This window comes from Microtus oregoni, unplaced genomic scaffold (assembly GCF_018167655.1).
Source record: "Microtus oregoni isolate MIOR12 unplaced genomic scaffold, Mior012 000082F_ref0000272, whole genome shotgun sequence".
Lineage (NCBI taxonomy): Eukaryota > Metazoa > Chordata > Mammalia > Rodentia > Cricetidae > Microtus > Microtus oregoni.
In genome coordinates this window covers 3,347,882-3,365,448 of record NW_024544542.1, presented here as the reverse complement: position 1 = coordinate 3,365,448, position 17,567 = coordinate 3,347,882, and the positions used below count along the sequence as shown (strand labels likewise).

General features: G+C 42.6%; 1 protein-coding gene across 1 annotated transcript in view; it reads right to left on the bottom strand.

The window, feature by feature from the left end:
- LOC121441859 (GRB2-associated and regulator of MAPK protein) overlaps positions 1 to 17,356 on the bottom strand; it is a 180,432-nt gene extending 163,076 nt beyond the window's left edge. Inside the window, exon 1 of the mRNA XM_041643181.1 lies at positions 16,887 to 17,356. Within this exon, the coding sequence (XP_041499115.1) occupies positions 16,887 to 17,007 (121 nt within the window). The 5' untranslated portion in view covers positions 17,008 to 17,356. The remainder of the gene's footprint in view (positions 1 to 16,886) is intronic.
- Positions 17,357 to 17,567: the final 211 nt, after the last annotated feature.

The following is a 17,567-nucleotide window of genomic DNA, read 5'->3' as shown; positions in this document are numbered from 1 at the left end:
GGATGGGGTGAGCATCATTTAACGCACTACTTTGTTAGTATGCTTGTGTGTATCATATACTAGACCACAAAAGGAGGCCTTGGGGTGGTGAGACAGTTCTGAGGGGAGGGGTATTTGTGCACAGGCCTGAGCACTTGAGTTTGTTACCTGGATCCCATAAGTTAGCATGAGAAAATCAGCTCCCAAGAGCTGTCCTCTGACCTCCACACACAGATGTACTGCACACATGTGCACACACACACATGTATCCTAATAGTTTCCTCTTAGTTATCTCTCTGTTACTATAAAGATACTTACTTGAAATAATCAACTTACGCCAGGTGCTGGTGGGGCATGCCTTTAATTCCAGCACTGGGGAGGCAGAAGCAGGAGAATCTCTGAGTTTGAAGCCAGCCTGGACTACAGAGTGAGTTCCAGGAGAGCCAGAGCTTTGCTGGGAAACTCTCTTATAAAACCAAACAAACAAACAAAAAAAAAAATAAGAAAAGAGCCTATAAGAAAAATCTATATTTGTTTACAACTTTGGAGGGTCTACTCTGTCAGTTCCTCTGTTACTCTGGGGCCCATGGCCAGGCAACAGCAGCACATCATGGCATAAAACCATGACTTTGTAGCCAGGAAGCAAAAAGGAGGGAGAGGATATGAGGTCCCTCTACTCCACTCAATGGCACAGCACAGTGACCAGAAGTATCTTCATTAATGCCTACCTTTCAGAGTTCCCATGATCTCCTTATAGCACCATGATGAGGACTAAGCCGTTAAGAGGGCCTCTGGGGGATTGCTCCTTGACTTCAGCTTGGATTATATCCTGCTCGTTACTGGGGCATTCACACCTTGTTTCATATGTTTGCTCTCAACACTGCATGACTTGTCTGAAAGACAATCTATAGAATGGCTATAATTCATGCCATCTGGGATGTCAACATCTGTGATGTAGGATAATCATCATTTTACAACAACCAAGACAGAACAAACACCACCGATTCAACTATGCCATACCATAAAGCACATTCTAATTAAAACATGCATTTTAGAATCAGTAAATATATTAGTACCTGTTTTGGAATATTCTCCCACAACACACTGAAAAATGTAAACAGCTTTCGATTGAAATAGTTTAGACAAATATCAATGATCCACCTGCGAAATTTCAACACTACATTGTCTTCATCTATCCAATTTCTTTCTATTATGCCAATACACATAAATAATCTCAGCTAATAGATGGATGCCTTTGAGAATTGAGTGTGAAAAAATCAGAGCCTTAGAAAAACTCTAGAATGTACGTTTGTATGAACATGACTTATGTAACCCAGGACCACCCACATATAAGGAACATATATACAAGGAAAAGTTTTAAAGGTCTCTAAATTAGCAGAACTTAGAGCTCTCGCAGGAAGGAAAGAGGTTCTGGAGCTGAGATGTTTTCCTTGCCCAGAACCTGCTAGAAGACTGCAGTGTGAAGAATGAGGTGTGTGCACATGTGTACACATCATATGATCTCAATGAGCCTGAAATAGAGCCATTCACCTGGATTTCAATCTACCAAGTGGGACATCAACACTAGTCCCTGTGCAACCTGTGATAGATGGGAAACTTGGATCTCTGCCCACAGCCGAGAATACAAATCTAGAATAGAATAAAATATTTAAGCACACACTATTCCAGCTTTATAAATTTCCTCAGGAAATTCAGAGTTGTGGCTCTGCTGAAATTTTGCACAAGACACATGCAATAAACAAAGTTTCAGAGAATACTTTCATTATTTATGCAAACACTATGAATTTTGAACCTGAGGTATGAGGCCCACATTGTTCTACATCTCTTCTAAAAAGGTTTAATTCTGGCCTCTGCAAGAGTGATTTAAAGGAATTAGGAAGACAATGCTAACAATTATTTTGGGAGAGATAAAATGTAAGAGAAACTTAAGTCTTTCAAAATGGACAGAAGTAGGTAACTATGGAGTCTGAGGGAAGTAGATGCATACACATTGAGAATAGTGTGCCCCTTGTTTGTACAGAAAATAAGAGAACTACACACTTAATTACAGAATCTAAAAGTGAGTATGACTTGTAAACCTCCTCTTAAATTGATTCTTCCCACATCCCTTCCTCTTACGCACACACACACACACACACACACACACACACGTACGTACACATACACACACACACACACAGAGCAGCTTAGTAGAGAATCAATGTAAAACAAACTCATCCCTAGGGAAAGCCTACTGCCAAAGCATCTGGACTCTGCTTCCAGACGGCGTTTAACAAGTTCCTATCGCTTCCAGACCTCACCAGGGCAGCCCTGCTTCAAAAGGAATTTAATTTTTTCTTTGCACAAACAAATATTGGATCTCCCATGGCCACTGGATGAGAAGAATACGTCAATACTAGAGAGACAGGTCTTCTACGATTTTTCTTTAGGGAATAAAGAGATTGTTTTCAGATCTCATTAACCTTTTATGTTCTTGGAACACAGCCCATGGTAATCTCTGAAAGACAGGTGCGGCTCAAGTGTGTTTTCCTACTGTTAAAAAGCAAAATAAATTCAACAAAGATAGCTCATATCAGTGGGTAAACAGATTTTTTTAATAACTAGGCTCACATAACAACAGCCTGTAAGAAAATAGAAATCTTACATCATATGCAAAAATTAATTCCAGATGGACTGAAGACATATTTGAAAATTTCAAATCTTCCTAAACCATCTAAAAGACTACACACACAACCTATGTTTCTGGGTGGATTTTCTTAATCAGGACTAAAGATGTCTATTTGTGTAAAAGTTAAAATCTGTTAAATGGAATAATACATGGTCAGCAGATACAATAAGTGTAAATAAAAATGTCCCCAGAGAATACAAATCCTACCTAGAAGGGTGGTGAAATGGCCTAGTGGTTGAAGGCCCTTGCTGCCAAGCTTGATGATCTGAGTTCATTCCCCGGGACCCTCACAAAAAAGTGAGAGAACAGACTCCTACAAGTGTCCTCTGTTCTCCTTATGCACACACCATGCTCTGTATGCACCTACACACACACACACACACACACACACACACACACACACACACGTTGATTCTCAGAGAAGAGATTTATGTATGTATGTAACAATAAGACCTTATTTCACTTACATCCATCAAGCTGGTAAGAACATCTTAAACGAAGGTTGACACAGCCTTGGGGAAGTGGTATTCCCACACGAGAATGTGACAGAGCAAGAATTGTGGGAGACTTCTCGGACTTCGTCTTATCAACCCTCATTAAATCAAACCCACTCACTCTATCATCTGGGCTTTGAATCTGATGTGAGACTCATTCTTTTCTCCCCCACTGCAAAGTTTGCTGCTTGATTGCGACATCATAACATTTGGGAAGACGATGATATGAGAGGTGGTAGAGAGGAGCAGACACAAACTAGAAGATTCTGGAAAACAGTGAAATCAATGACAAGGAGGTTTGGAGAGCTAATTACCGGGATTTCCAATCAAAGAGAATGAAGCTGGGTGTGGTGGTGCACACTTTTAATCCTTTTTTAATAAAAGTAGTCAACTTTTATTAAACAGTGACAGGACTGCGTACGTGTCTGGGTAAATTGTGACACCGGGTGAATGCAGAGCAAGTATGAAGAACACACACTGGATTAAGTAGATTACAATCTGCTGGTTTGAATAAGAATGGTCCCATAAATATATATGAATGCTTAGTCACCAATGAGTGGCACTATTTGAAAGGATTAGAAGAATTAGGAGGTGTGGCCTTGTTGGAGGAAGTGTGTCCCTGGGGGTGGGCTTTCAGAAGCCTATGCCAAGCTCAGAGTCTCGCTCTGCTTGTAGATCAGGATGCAGTTCTCAGCTACTTCTCCCACACCACGCCTGCCTGCTGCCATGCTCCCCATCATGATCATAACGGACTAACTCTCTGAAACTGGGAGCAAAGCCCCAATTAAATGTTTTCTTTTATAAGAGCTGCCTTGATCATGGTGTCTCTTCACAGCAATAAGACAATGACTAAGACAAATGGGCAGGCAAGGTTTCAAGGGTAGGAAGACTTGATGTAAAGGATGAAATAAGCTAGGTGAAGGTCACTGCTCTCTAGGCTCTGCTTAGCCTGAAACTCCTTCGATATCAGAGTACTAAACTGTGCATAAGCTACTCAGATTACTCTCTTCCAGCAGAGTCTAAGAAGACCAAAGGGTGAGGACGGAAGGGAGAACAAAAGGAGAGACATAGAAGGCTGGGATGAGCTTCCTCAGCCGCGATGTAGTAAATTTGAGACTTTTCCTCTGGCAATAAAAGATTCTCTTTCAAAACTGTCACCTCTCCACGCTGATAGATACAGCTGCTTGTAAAGCCCTTCAGTGCAAAGTTGGCAGACTGAGATAATATTTTATTTTTCTGTCAATCACAGGCTGAGAGACCTGAGCCAGGCTTTCCTGACTCCCTTCTCCACAGACAGCATGGTGAAGACAGCGTTTGCACAGATGTTCACCAGAAGACAATGACATTCAAGCTCTTGCATTTGTTCGTCCCCACGTCTTGAAGTGCCCTGCTGTCATTTATCCTGTACCAGTGCTTACACTCATGGCTATAACACGCTGGAACCATGTTCTGGCTCACCCAGCTGGCCCACACATCACTTTGGGCATGTTATGGATTACATGCAAAAAAGAAGGCATGCAGTATTTTTAAATAATCATAACTATTCGATTACAAAAACAGAGGCAACGACTATTTAACAGTAAAAAAAAAGGAAAGAAAATTTAGAAAATGACTAACTTCTGATAAACTTGAGATTATCCATAAATATTCCATAGAAAACAACATAAAGTGCATTAAGATTTTTTGTTAGTATGATCACAAGATCTTTGCAAAAAATTTTTAATTGAATAAAAATCCCAGGAAATTCACATAAAAATTTATTAGTGAAGCTAATTTAACTGTAACCAAAGAAACACTAATACAAATGAAAAACGTATGTTTTTTTTTTAAATTATCTAAATTAACAGAGAATAAGAAATGACATACAAAGTGACAAGTTTACTCATCATGGGCTCAACCAGTGGTTCTCAACCTGTGGGTCATGGCCCCCTTTTGGAAGCCACATCAGATAGCCAACATATCAGATATTTATATTATGATCCATAACAGTAGCAAAATTACAGTTATGAAGTAGCAACGAAAATAACTATTGGTTGGTGGTCATCATAACATGTGGAACTGTATGAAAAGGTGAAAGCATTGGGAAGGTTGGGAACCATGTGTCTAAACATTCCTAGCTGTGATTTACCAACACCTCACAATCTAAAAGCAACACTTTTGCTTCTGGGAGCCTCAAAGAATAATATGATAAGAAACTGGCCGATGTAAATACAAAAATGTTCTCAAAAACAGCACACTCAAAAGGCATGTCTTACAGCAGGAAAATGGTGAAAAAAACTAATGATGATTTACTGGCAAGGCACAAGTCCATTAACGTTAATAATTCTACCTTCCAGAAATAATAAAGTATAGCACAGCAGTGTGCAAGTCTGAGTGATGTACAGGCTGGTCCCACGTTTACATGTATTTTCTTTACATTCCACATCTGTCTTACATATCTGCCAAATACCAGTTGTTATCTAACAACCAATATGATCTTCGAGTTTAAAGCCAATATTCACTCTGCCTTCTTTTTCTATATTTTCAAAATTGCCTGTAACAAGGAAAATAGAAAATACTGTTTTAATTACAACTGTCACATCTTTCTGGTTAAGGGACCAGAATAGGGGGAGAACGTCTTTCAAATATTATACAGCTAATCCCACGAGTGCATCAGTCAGAGAGAAAGTAAAAAGTATACAAGTGGAAGCAAGAATAAGGTGGGGTGTGCTGTAGCCACCGATCCTAACCAATACGTAAGTCTTCGTAGAATAAGGTGGGGTGTGCTGTAGCCACCGATCCTAACCAATACGTAAGTAAGTCTTTGTAGAATAAGGTGGGGTGTGCTGTAGCCACTGATCCTAACCAATACGTAAGTCTTTGTAGAATATAAGGTGGGGTGTGCTGTAGCCACCGATCCTAACCAATACGTAAGTCTTCGTAGAATAAGGTGGGGTGTGCTGTAGCCACCGATCCTAACCAATATGTAAGTAAGTCTTTGTAGAATAAGGTGGGGTGTGCTGTAGCCACCGATCCTAACCAATACGTAAGTCTTCGTAGAATAAGGTGGGGTGTGCTGTAGCCACCGATCCTAACCAATACGTAAGTAAGTCTTTGTAGAATAAGGTGGGGTGTGCTGTAGCCACCGATCCTAACCAATACGTAAGTCTTCGTAGAATAAGGTGGGGTGTGCTGTAGCCACCGATCCTAACCAATACGTAAGTCTTTGTAGAATATAAGGTGGGGTGTGCTGTAGCCACCGATCCTAACCAATACGTAAGTCTTTGTAGAATAAGGTGGGGTGTGCTGTAGCCACCGATCCTAACCAATACGTAAGTCTTCGTAGAATAAGGTGGGGTGTGCTGTAGCCACCGATCCTAACCAATACGTAAGTCTTTGTAGAATATAAGGTGGGGTGTGCTGTAGCCACCGATCCTAATAAATGCATAACTCTTCGTAGAATAAGGTGGGGTGTGCTGTAGCCACCGATCCTAATAAATGCATAACCCTTTGTAGAATAAGGTGGGGTGTGCTGTAGCCACCGATCCTAATAAATGCATAACCCTTTGTAGAATAAGGTGGGGTGTGCCACAGCCACCATTCCTATAGACGCATAACTCTTCGAGGCCTACTTTTGGTACAGCATTCTCAGCTCTAATGACAGAGTTTCTTGGCTGGGGATGTAGCTCATGGTAGATTACTGGCCTAGCATGCATAAGTCCTAATTACCACCCCCCAACAAACAAACAAGCAAGCAAACAGGCTTCTTAAATACAAGGGAGATCTCAGGGAGCTACGGCTGCTCTAAAACCCTTCTGAGTAACAGGCGGTCCCTCATGCCCAGTGCACCCATCTCTTGCCATAGGGACCCTCAGTCAGAAGTCAGACTTCAACTCTGCCTTCTGACACTTCCATGCCGAAGTGCCAACGTCCTGACCAATGAGATGTGAGCGAGATGTGGCAAGGAACTAGAACATACCCCTTGGCCCTTCTTGCTATGTGAGTCGCAGACAAAATAACTTAACAGTTCCAGCAGCCATTCAGAACCATGAGGTCACCCTGACAGTGACAACAGCCTGAAGCGAGCAAAGCAGAAAGACAGAAGAACGGTGTAAATTTTCAACTCTGAACCTTGTGTGTCAGTCCTGGACAACACACCAATAGGCTTTTCCATGTTGTGTAAGTCCCTGTGTGGTGTGTGTGTAATTTTCAACTTGTGATGCATGACTGAAATTAACCTTGACTGATATACATAACTAAGATAAATGAGCTTCTGCAGTTACTGCCAAACCTATCTTCTGACTCCATCTTAACTGACCAAAACATGGGACCAAAATAAACAGAAAAAAATAAGGGCGGTCTCTTAACACAGCTTTCTGTTACTTGTTATTTTTAAGTAGGTAATTTGAACCTTCTAGGGCACTTTGCTCTCACATATGCACATGTGCCTCTCTCTCAACTCATTAAGTTGCTTTTTAACTTGGGCCTGGAGTTGACTGATTCTGCGGGATGCCCCAAGGTAAAAATGAATGTTGAATTCTTCTAAATGTGAACACCCTGAAACTGTCTGAAATAAGAGCTGAGAGCATGAGACTACGGCTCAGAAATGACAAAGGAGTGGGCATATGCTAGTCCCTTGGTTCTGACCACTCTCACTAGTGTTTGGTGACTATAGGAGAAGGTAATTGAAAGTGAGCATCACTTACAGAAGAAACAACGTCTGCAGAGACAGATGATCATGTGTCATGAAAGGTTTTCTCAGAAATTCTTCAACCTTTTTATGAATGGAAGACAGTCTCCACAATAGCCAGTGTTCGTACTGCCTAAATGCAAGTAGACGTGATCAAACGCAACAAAAATAACACAAAGGGGGTGACTCTTGACTATTATTTTGAGATATATAAATCTAGTCCCTTGATAGAAAAATAGCATGTTTCATTTCCAACATTTTAAAATTTGTTATTAAAGAAACTATCACCTTAATAAAGAAAATAAAAGTGTGCGGCTGAAGAAAACTTTCTATCGCGCTCAGAAAATTAACCAGCACACACAACCTCTCTAAACCTTTCCCACTCCCAACAATCATCAGTGCAAGCTCAGTGTTACCCAGAATAACAAACGTCTCCACAGTGGGAAGGAATTCATACTGCATTTTAAATTCAATAACATGGTACTTATTAAACAACCATTAAGCCATCCAAGCCCAAGTGGTGTTTAAATACTTCAATCTGGGTTTAACAATTAGCAGAATCAATTACAATGACTTGCCCTGTATTGTAAGGCAATTCATCCACAGTCCTGCAAAGGGCTTGCGAGTGTTGTTTTTCCTTCCTTTCCTATGACAGAATACTCCTTCAAGGGCATAAAAGGAAACTCATTGTCTGGGATTAAGACACTACAGTCAGTTTTATGGCTATTCTAGGAAGAAACAACTGCTTCAAATTAGCAACTATAGTCTTGTGGCACATTTGAACCAAGTGGTTTGCTTTGCTAAGAAATAAAATTGCTAGTGTCCATGATGAGATCCTGGGCAGCTAGAGAGATGGTTACCTCACTGGGCCTTTCTAGAGGTAAGAGATGACCAGTCTCAAGGATTACAGCATTCTAGTACAAACAAGGGGATCACGTGAGCACTATGACATCAAAGTTTTAAAATTCAAAGGCATGTCCCCATGCAACATGGACAGTCACCTTCATGTTAGCATGACAGTTGATTTATTTAGTCAGTAAATTTTATTTAGCCTAAAAATAAGTCACAATTTCTAAAAAGAATTTATTTAAAATACTATAACTAACAGCTCCGTAAACCACTGTCTTATAAATTATGATGGTCTATGAGTTTCTTATTTTTCTTGTTGCTTGCCTAGAAGGTTGATTCTAATTTATAAACTTAATAATATAATATCTGCCTCAAATGGGACAAGGTGAACTGCTATTACAGGCCTGTAGATGTCTAAGGCCACACAGTTACTAACACTGAGATTTGCTCATTCATTTGTTAAATGCTTACCAGAGTCTCCCATATGATGGGGTCTGTGTGAGGAACTGAGAGATAATAAAATGAGTTCTAGGTAACATTAACCTGAAGTTGGGGAAAAGATTCTTGTGGATTTCAGAGTAGAAGTGGGTAGGGAAGTGGGGGAGGCTTATACTCCATTGAAGAATTAATTTCTAGAAATGTAAAATGTTTTAGCAGGTATTTTGCTTCAAGGTATCTTCTTCAAGAATGATAAAATATGTAACCATGAATGGGAGTTACTTTTCATTTTGTACATAAGAGCTGGTGTACTAAAGATTGAGGGTCCTGTTAAGACCAGAGGGGAGTTTACGAGTCTTCCACGAGCTGTGGTTTAGTAAGTGAAAAGGCAGATCCCTCAGGGATAGCCAACAAAAATAAATGAGTTTGCAAGCTGGCCTACAAGAACTGGCTATTTTAGTAAGGCAGCCAATGAGAGGAAAAGACCCAAAATACTCCCTCTTCAACTGATGATGCAGATGATCACAGCAGTCGAAGCATTTTCCCAGATTCTCAATGCCAGTGTGGAAATGCATTTCATGTAAGACTTTCAAAACAACCACGGTTCTTGAATACAAAGACACTAAAGTAGCTATGGCCGCCCTCGCCTCTTGGATCTAAATGTTTATCACCTTCCACTGCCTAAGACAACATCCTCTCCCATCCTGAGTTCATCACTTTTAGACATGGCCAGTAATCAGAGTAAGGGAGAACTAGGAAAACCTAGAAGTATACAGTGTATGAGACAACATTAAACCGGCTTTCCCACCATGTACCTTATATACAAAAGTAACTATAGGCACTAAAAAGACCACTGATAGCCAAACCATGTAAACATACACTCGAATGTTTAAATGCCTCAGCTCATTACTTTGGTACCACATGACTGGATTCAGTTAAAAATTCTTCCTGACTTCATCCCTCCTGGCCCAACCTTTAGTTAGTTTATAACACTTTCACACTGATGAAGACTTAGTTCTTTTTATAACCTGCAGATGTCTAGGTATCTATAATTCACAGAAGGAACCAGGCTCAGCCACTTGGAGCATTTCTGTTCCTCCCTCTACTGTATAAGTGTACTACAATCTATTGGTTCCTTCTGCACTCTCAGATATGTGCAGAAGCCTCCCTTTGAAAGCATATAAGCATCTCTATGCCAATCTTAAATATGCATATATGATATTATGCAATACACATGTTATTCATATATGCTATTTACATTAACGCCCCAAATAAGTAGATACACAAGACTGCTGGCTCCAAAGTTTTTCTCACTCCTATAATTCTAATATCTATAATAGGGCATTACATAGTATAGTCTTAAAGAATATTAGTTAATATTATAGACCCATTTACAAGACACATCAGAGGCAGGTATGTCTATTTTTCCTCCATGAAAAAAACTACAAATGAAAGAAATGAAGAAACCTGATCAAGATTGTACAAGAGAGTTCTTGACTCCAAATTCAACATCATTTAGCATCATTTTTATCTTCCCTGGGCTTATATATACACCCTTTATATTGGAAATACAGACTGCCAGAGAGAAATGAAGCCCTAGATAAGTATATATGCCTTCTGGGGCAATATTTTTATGTTGCTAGTTTAACAAAGCAACATTACACACACACACACACACACACACACACACACACACACATCAATCACAGAGCACTGTGTCAGAACTTACATGAATTTCAAAGGCAGAGCATGGATTTAGAAGGATCTCTGACATTTGCAAGCAGCCATTTGGAGCCCACTGGGGGGTCTAATTGTTCATATTTCTGCTTCTACAGTCTCCAGGTGCATAACTGATAAAAGTCACAGAACAACTCAGCACAACAATGCTAAACCCAAGTTCCCACTACCCAATACCCCAAGGCATAGAATCAGAATGGACTTCCCCCATAGCTAATACAATAGTTAATTTCAATAGTCAGCGTGACTGGATTAAGAAACATGACCAGACTTATTACTGAGACACGCTTGGGGTGTATATGTTAGCTTTTTTCCAGAAAGAATCAGCTACAGGGAAAAGACTTACTCTGAATGTGGGAGGCACCACACTCGGGGCTGGGATCCAGTCTGAAAACAAAAGTGAAGAAGAAAGCCATCTGGGTGTCTCCAATCCCTCTCTGCTTCCTGATTGCAGGGATGTGAGCAAGCAGCTTCCACAAGCTCCTGTGACCACAGAGCATGCCCCCATCACTAGGCCTTCCTCCCAGGATGACTAACACCCCTCAGACTGTGAGCCACAGTTAACCTTGTCTTCCTTAAGTTGCTTCTGGCTTGATACTGGGTCCCAGAGGGGAAAGAGTAACTAATACAATGAGGCAGGAGACGAGAGCTGTTTTATTTACCTGTTTTCAACTCATATCACCTTCTTTTTTCCTCTCTCCGTCATTTTCTGCAGCCTTGGACTTCCTTTTCCTTTTGGAAACAAAGCCTTGACCTCTTTTTTACTACCCTTGAACCATTGGGATACCTTGAACAGTATCTTCAAACTGTTCAAAGGTAAAACCAACTATTTCCAAGTTTCCTCAAAACTACAGGCCGCTGTATTTCCAGATTCCTCACTTACAAAGCTACTTATTTAAAAGGCATTCTGCTTGGGCCATGACTATGGTGGAAGGACTTCTCTCCTGCGGGGACCACGTCTGTGATGATGGAATCTGCTCTTCACCTACCCCTCAATGGTCCTTTACCCACGAAATTCCAGTAACTCATATGTGATGTTTTCTCCCAGATCTTTCTCAAATACACTGGCCAGGGGTACAAAGATCGCAAGAGGATAAGCAAAGGAGACAACAGAAATACTGGTGCATATTGACGGGTGAAAGTCTCCAATATCTGAGTGATAATTTTTCTACCTCAAGAAATTCTGTCTATGCTGGGAGGGGTGTCTCGGGAATGAGCCCAGGGCCTCTTGCGTGCCAGGTAAGCACTCTATCACTAAACAATAGGCCCAGCTCTAATCCTTTCTTTACTAAACGCTCTGATGGGTAAAGGTGCTTGGCACAAAAGCCTGATGCTCTGAGTTCAAGCCCGAGAGCTGACATAAAGAAGTATGAAGGGAGAAATCCCATAACACATGGCTGTCCTCTGACCTCTACACACACACCACGCATGCCCCATCACAGAATAACACTGTCTCATTTTATTTTATTGACATCTGGAAACCTTCAAATTCTGAAGTGTTATGGTTAAAAAAGTACAAAATTCTATATTTAAATTTACTCTTTCTGTTTCAGAACTTGTCACAGAAGTGATCAATAAAGCCATTGGCTCTATGGGAACAGGTACCTGCTGCCAAGCCTGATCCCTGGGGCCTACCAGGTAGAGGGAGAGAAGCAATGCCTACAGGCTGTCCTCTGACCTCCACACTCACATCAGGGGACAAGCATACACACACATACACATGTACACACAAAACAAATGTGATAAAAAATATGAAATATTGGGAATCAAATAAAGATTTTACTAGAGCTTTTGAAATAACTATGTTTCTTAAAATGTGAATATTATAAAATACAAAGCATTCTTTGCATTGCAAGCAAAGATGAAAACTTTTAAAGAACAAGTTTAAAATGTGCTTAGGGCACAGGAGTTCATACAGTCTTTAAGGAAGAGAGAGAGGGGAAGCAAGGGAGAAAGGAAGGAATGGAAAAAGGGGGAGGGAGGATGGAGGGACAGAAAGGGGAGAAAAGGAAACTCTGAGCTAGGACTTCTGCAAGATGAAGCTACAAAATGGGCAGCTTCTTCAGTCCTGGTTTTAGGCATGGACTGCTGGAATGGAGCAAGAGTTAATATTTCTGGCTCTGAATGAATTTGTGGACCCTGATCCTACAAAGAATTTACAAGACTACAACCATTTAGAATACCTAACAGTGAGCTAATCAATACCTGGGGTCGGCCGCGCTGAGTGCAGCCATCCTATCAACTCTACCAGGGAGAACCACTATACAGGCTTTTCTTTTGGGTTCCCCAAAAAGACTTGTGTGTGGGGGGGGAAGACCCAGGAAGTCTCACCAATTGTATTTACCACTCAAAGACAAATTTCTTCACAGGAGAGCTAGCAAGATGGTTCAGTAGGTAAAGGCACTTGCTGCCAAGTCTGATGACCTGAGTTCCATCCCCCACGTCGTGGAAAGAGAAAATTGACTCCCACGAATTTTCCTCTGACCATCACATATGCACTGTGGCATGCATGTGCAAACACACACACACACACACAAACAAATAAATGAAATTTAAAATTTCCATCATTGAGCCGGGCGGTAGTGGCACACACCTTTAATCCCAGCAGGCGGATCTCTGAGTTGAAGGCCAGCCTGGTCTACAAGAGCTAGTTCCAGGATAGGCAGCAAATCTACAGAAAAACCCTATCACAAAAATCAAAAACAAAGACAAACACACACACACACAAAAACAACCAACAAAAAAAAAAAATTCCATCGTTGAACATATCAAGTTGAATGCATCTAACTGACCTGTCTCGGGCAAAGAATTGGAAAATTCTTTACATATTGTAGAGTTACTACTTTTTAAATAGTAAATGTACAAGGAAGCTATTTGAACAGATACAAATACAAGCCCCAAACACCACTTGTTTCCCTCACCTTCCCTCTCTCTCCTTCTATAACCTCCCTTCTTCCCTTCTCAGCCACTCCTTTGGGAAGCAGAAAGTCATCTACTTACGATGGATGACTCCAGCACTTACTTCGGTGCCTACACCACTTTAAAAACTGACTTTCTGGTCTGGTCCTCAAGCTTTCAGACACAGTGAGGCTATTTAGAGCAGAAGTCAGACCCGCCCCATCCCACTGCCTCTCGGCAGGAGCCTGTGATAAGGGGCAGCACAGAAGCTGCTGGAAACCCCACTGCTCATTCTGAATTTCATTGCTCAAGTTCTCTGCGTCCAGGCCCCCTAAATCCTTAAAGCAGGGCTGCTGAGGAGCAGAAACAATGCGTGCAACATGTGGAAACACGCCTACATACAGCAGGCTCCGATGATCAACACTGACCAACTCCAACTTCCAGCGTTCTTTCACGACAGCTTAAAGGTGGCCCCTATCTTCCTCTTGGCATAATGTCAACTTGTGGCATGTCTTTTCCATTTCTTTCTGGTTTCTTTTAAAGCAAATGATTTGTAAAAATTACTACTTTTCCTGTCTAAGCAGATGTTTGTGTGTTCGTGTGTGTCTAAAATATTCCCGTAGCATTAAAACTGGGTAAAAAAATACACACCAGATTAGGACTCTACAAAGCCTGTGAGTTTACCAGGGGCATTTTAAACTATGCTAGCAAAGCCCTTAACCTGTCCTCAGTACTGCAGTGAAACTTGTTAATGTAAAGAATCTATAATTTGGCTCTTTTAAAGTCTACCCAAATTAAATTGTTAAAATAATTGTCCCCCATCCCATCAGATTAGCAAAGATTTAAGAAGTAAACAAAGAGTAAACTACCATAGTAAGGATATGGGCCAGTGGTATTCCCACAATGCCTGTTTGCATGAGTAACCCTTGGTCTTGAGAGCAACGGCAAGTGTATCACAGTTTTAAAGGGATTCGCATGTGCTTTCAGCAAGGTAGGAATACATTCTCACCCCCAAAAGAAGCCGATGTATAGGAATGCTTATTATCTCAGGATTTACAAGTATTAAAGAGGGAGAAGTAGAAGAAGAAGAAGGAGAAGAAGAAGAAGAAACAGCAACTTTAGGTCCAACAACGAGGGAGTAGATATAAACACAATTTAATGTCCACCAATAGGGAACCAGATAGATATATGTTATAGCCATTCCCATCGAATATTATGCAGCTATTAAAATCTATGCTAACAAAAAGGAGATGGCATTGTTAATAAATAACCAGGGACACAGTAGTACTGGCTACAAGTATGACTTTGGTGTGCAGAAATCACAAGAGGAATTTACAATAAAGAACTGGAATTACACATGGTAATCAAAATCCATCCCAAGGCTTGAAAGGACACAGTGTTAAGACTTGCAGCCCACATCCTAATTTGAAAAGAAGTGTGGGGTGAGCTCAGTGCTGATTCAGCTCCTTTTAATGAATGACAGGGATAGGAAAGTGGATAATGAGACTAAGAGTTGTGTCTGAGGCTCATACACAGCCTCTTTGCACTTTGACTTGGAGGACGGCTGAGTGATTTGCATACTATATGCACCAATGCTCTCTTGCCTAGCTAGGAAGTTTTGGCAGAGTTTGCAGCGATGAGGGAAGGTCTGGAAATGGAAAGGTAAAGATTCACAACCTGCCAAAACATACAGTTTTGCTCAGGGAAGGAGGAAAAGAAACTGTGCACGCACACGCACAAACACACACATACACACACACACACACACCATACACACACCTGCAGATACATATTAAAGCACAACACACTTCGCCACCCCCATGCTAAGCAGAAATGCTTCAATATGCCATCTGTCCTCACCTCGATTCAACAGTTATTATCATTGTACACTTCATTCTTAGTTTATAAACTCCCAGGTTATTCCCAGTGCCCACCACAACCACCACCACCAACCAGACAAGGACAGCAAGCATACCAATGTTGTTCTCCTGCTCTTACAACTTTCCTCTATGTTAATTCTCTTGTCAGTGTTTCCAGTGTCTAACCTAACCCCACAGACAAGCAATAGAGTAAGTCGTCCTCGGGGACATCTGTGTGTCTCCTGTGAAACACTCTTTTACTCTAGAAAGCAAGGAGTAAGGCAAGCGTCTGTGGCTGAAAGAAAGGATATCTTCTGCTCAAACCTGTTTTAATCGGACTTGCTTGTGACCAAGGCTCTATCTATACACTGCCTGCTGCCAGCCCGGGTCCCGCTGCCCTACAGCAAAGCAGACTTCTCCCTACAATCTGAAATCCCAAGAAGCCAACCCGGTGAAGTTACAGTGCAAAAAAACAGACACCATTTAAAATGTCCCCTCCAATGTCACAACTCTCAAACATAAAGGTGTCCACTTGACTGACAGTAGCAATCTACATATTTGTTTGCAGATGTCACCGTGCAGAATAATCTGTGTGTGTGTGTGTGTGGGGGGTGTTCTTGGCTGTTTTCTTGTGGTCAGTTTCAGGAAATACAGGCATTTCTTGGTTCAGAGCTCAGATTGCAAATCAATATGTTTTAGTGGCTTAAAATATTTTTTTCTAAGCTGGAAGCGCGCTAAGCTAATAATTAACCGTGAGCATACCATCACTTCTGCTAAAGACATTTTTTGCACACAACCCCAAATCACTCGATGTTGTGTTAAACAGAATAGACGAGCTGTAATAAAAGCTCTCCAAGAAACGTGATCGTTTTCATTGGGTCACCCGGGAGCTTTTCTGCAGCTTCTTGGCAGACATAGAGCGGGCCAGTTGGAGAGAGCACCCCAAACAAGATACCACCCAGAGCCCAATTATTTTTGTCAGAAAGTTGCCTAAGAAAACTTCAGGGTTCCCAGATTGAGTAATTCTTGAGTCCAAGGTTACTATCTGCAGGTTTCCACGATGTTGATTTTTTTTTTTTTTTAAGGTGCCCTTATTGACTGCACTACAAGGGTTCTGATTTGCACCTCTCTGGCGGCGGCGGCTGCTGGGGGGAATGAAGAGCAACGCGCCAGGGCTGCGGCAGCCTCGCAGGCCAAGTAGACGGCTAGGGGCGAACACTATCCCCTCCCCGGTCCCACCATTCCTGGCACCCGCGCGCCCCGCCGGTACTCACCGCTGTCCAGCCGCGCGATCTGGGGCAGCCGGTAGGTGCTGACCAGCAGGTCGAGCGGCACAGCCACTGGGCTCCACTTCACATCCTTGAGGCTGCAGCCCAACGAGGGCACCGGGTCCATCTTCCCCGCCTCCCCGGCCCCGCGCTCCCTCTCCCGCTCCACCGCTGGCTGGCGGGCGGCTTCGCTCTCCCGCCGCGGGCAGCCTGGCAGCGAGGCACAGCGGCGGGGACGCCGGCGCCCGGCTTCAGCGGCCACACCGAGGCATGGCTGGCGTCCCGCGCCCTCAAGCCAGGGTAGCACTGCAGGCGGTCCGGCTGGCTGCGGCGCCTCCCGCTCCGCCTCCCCTGGCCCCGGCTCTGCAGCTGCGGCGGCCGGCCGCCCGCCTCCTCCTCCTCGGCCCCCTCCTAGCCTCCGCCCCGAGCACTGTGTGAGGAGGAGCCGCGGGTCCGAGGAACGCCATAGCAGCGCTCCCGGCACTGACTAATCAACAAGGTGCAAGGGACGCCTGCGCAGCCCGCCCCGGCACCGCCTCCGTGCCCGCCTCCCACCGAGGACTCCGCCTCCGTGGGGCACAGGCTCCGCCTCCCCACCTCGGACCTCGCCTCTTTGGCTCGGATTCCACCTCCACGCCTCTAGCTCCACCTCTCTGGAGCGCAGGCTTCACCTCCCAGGAGCTCGGG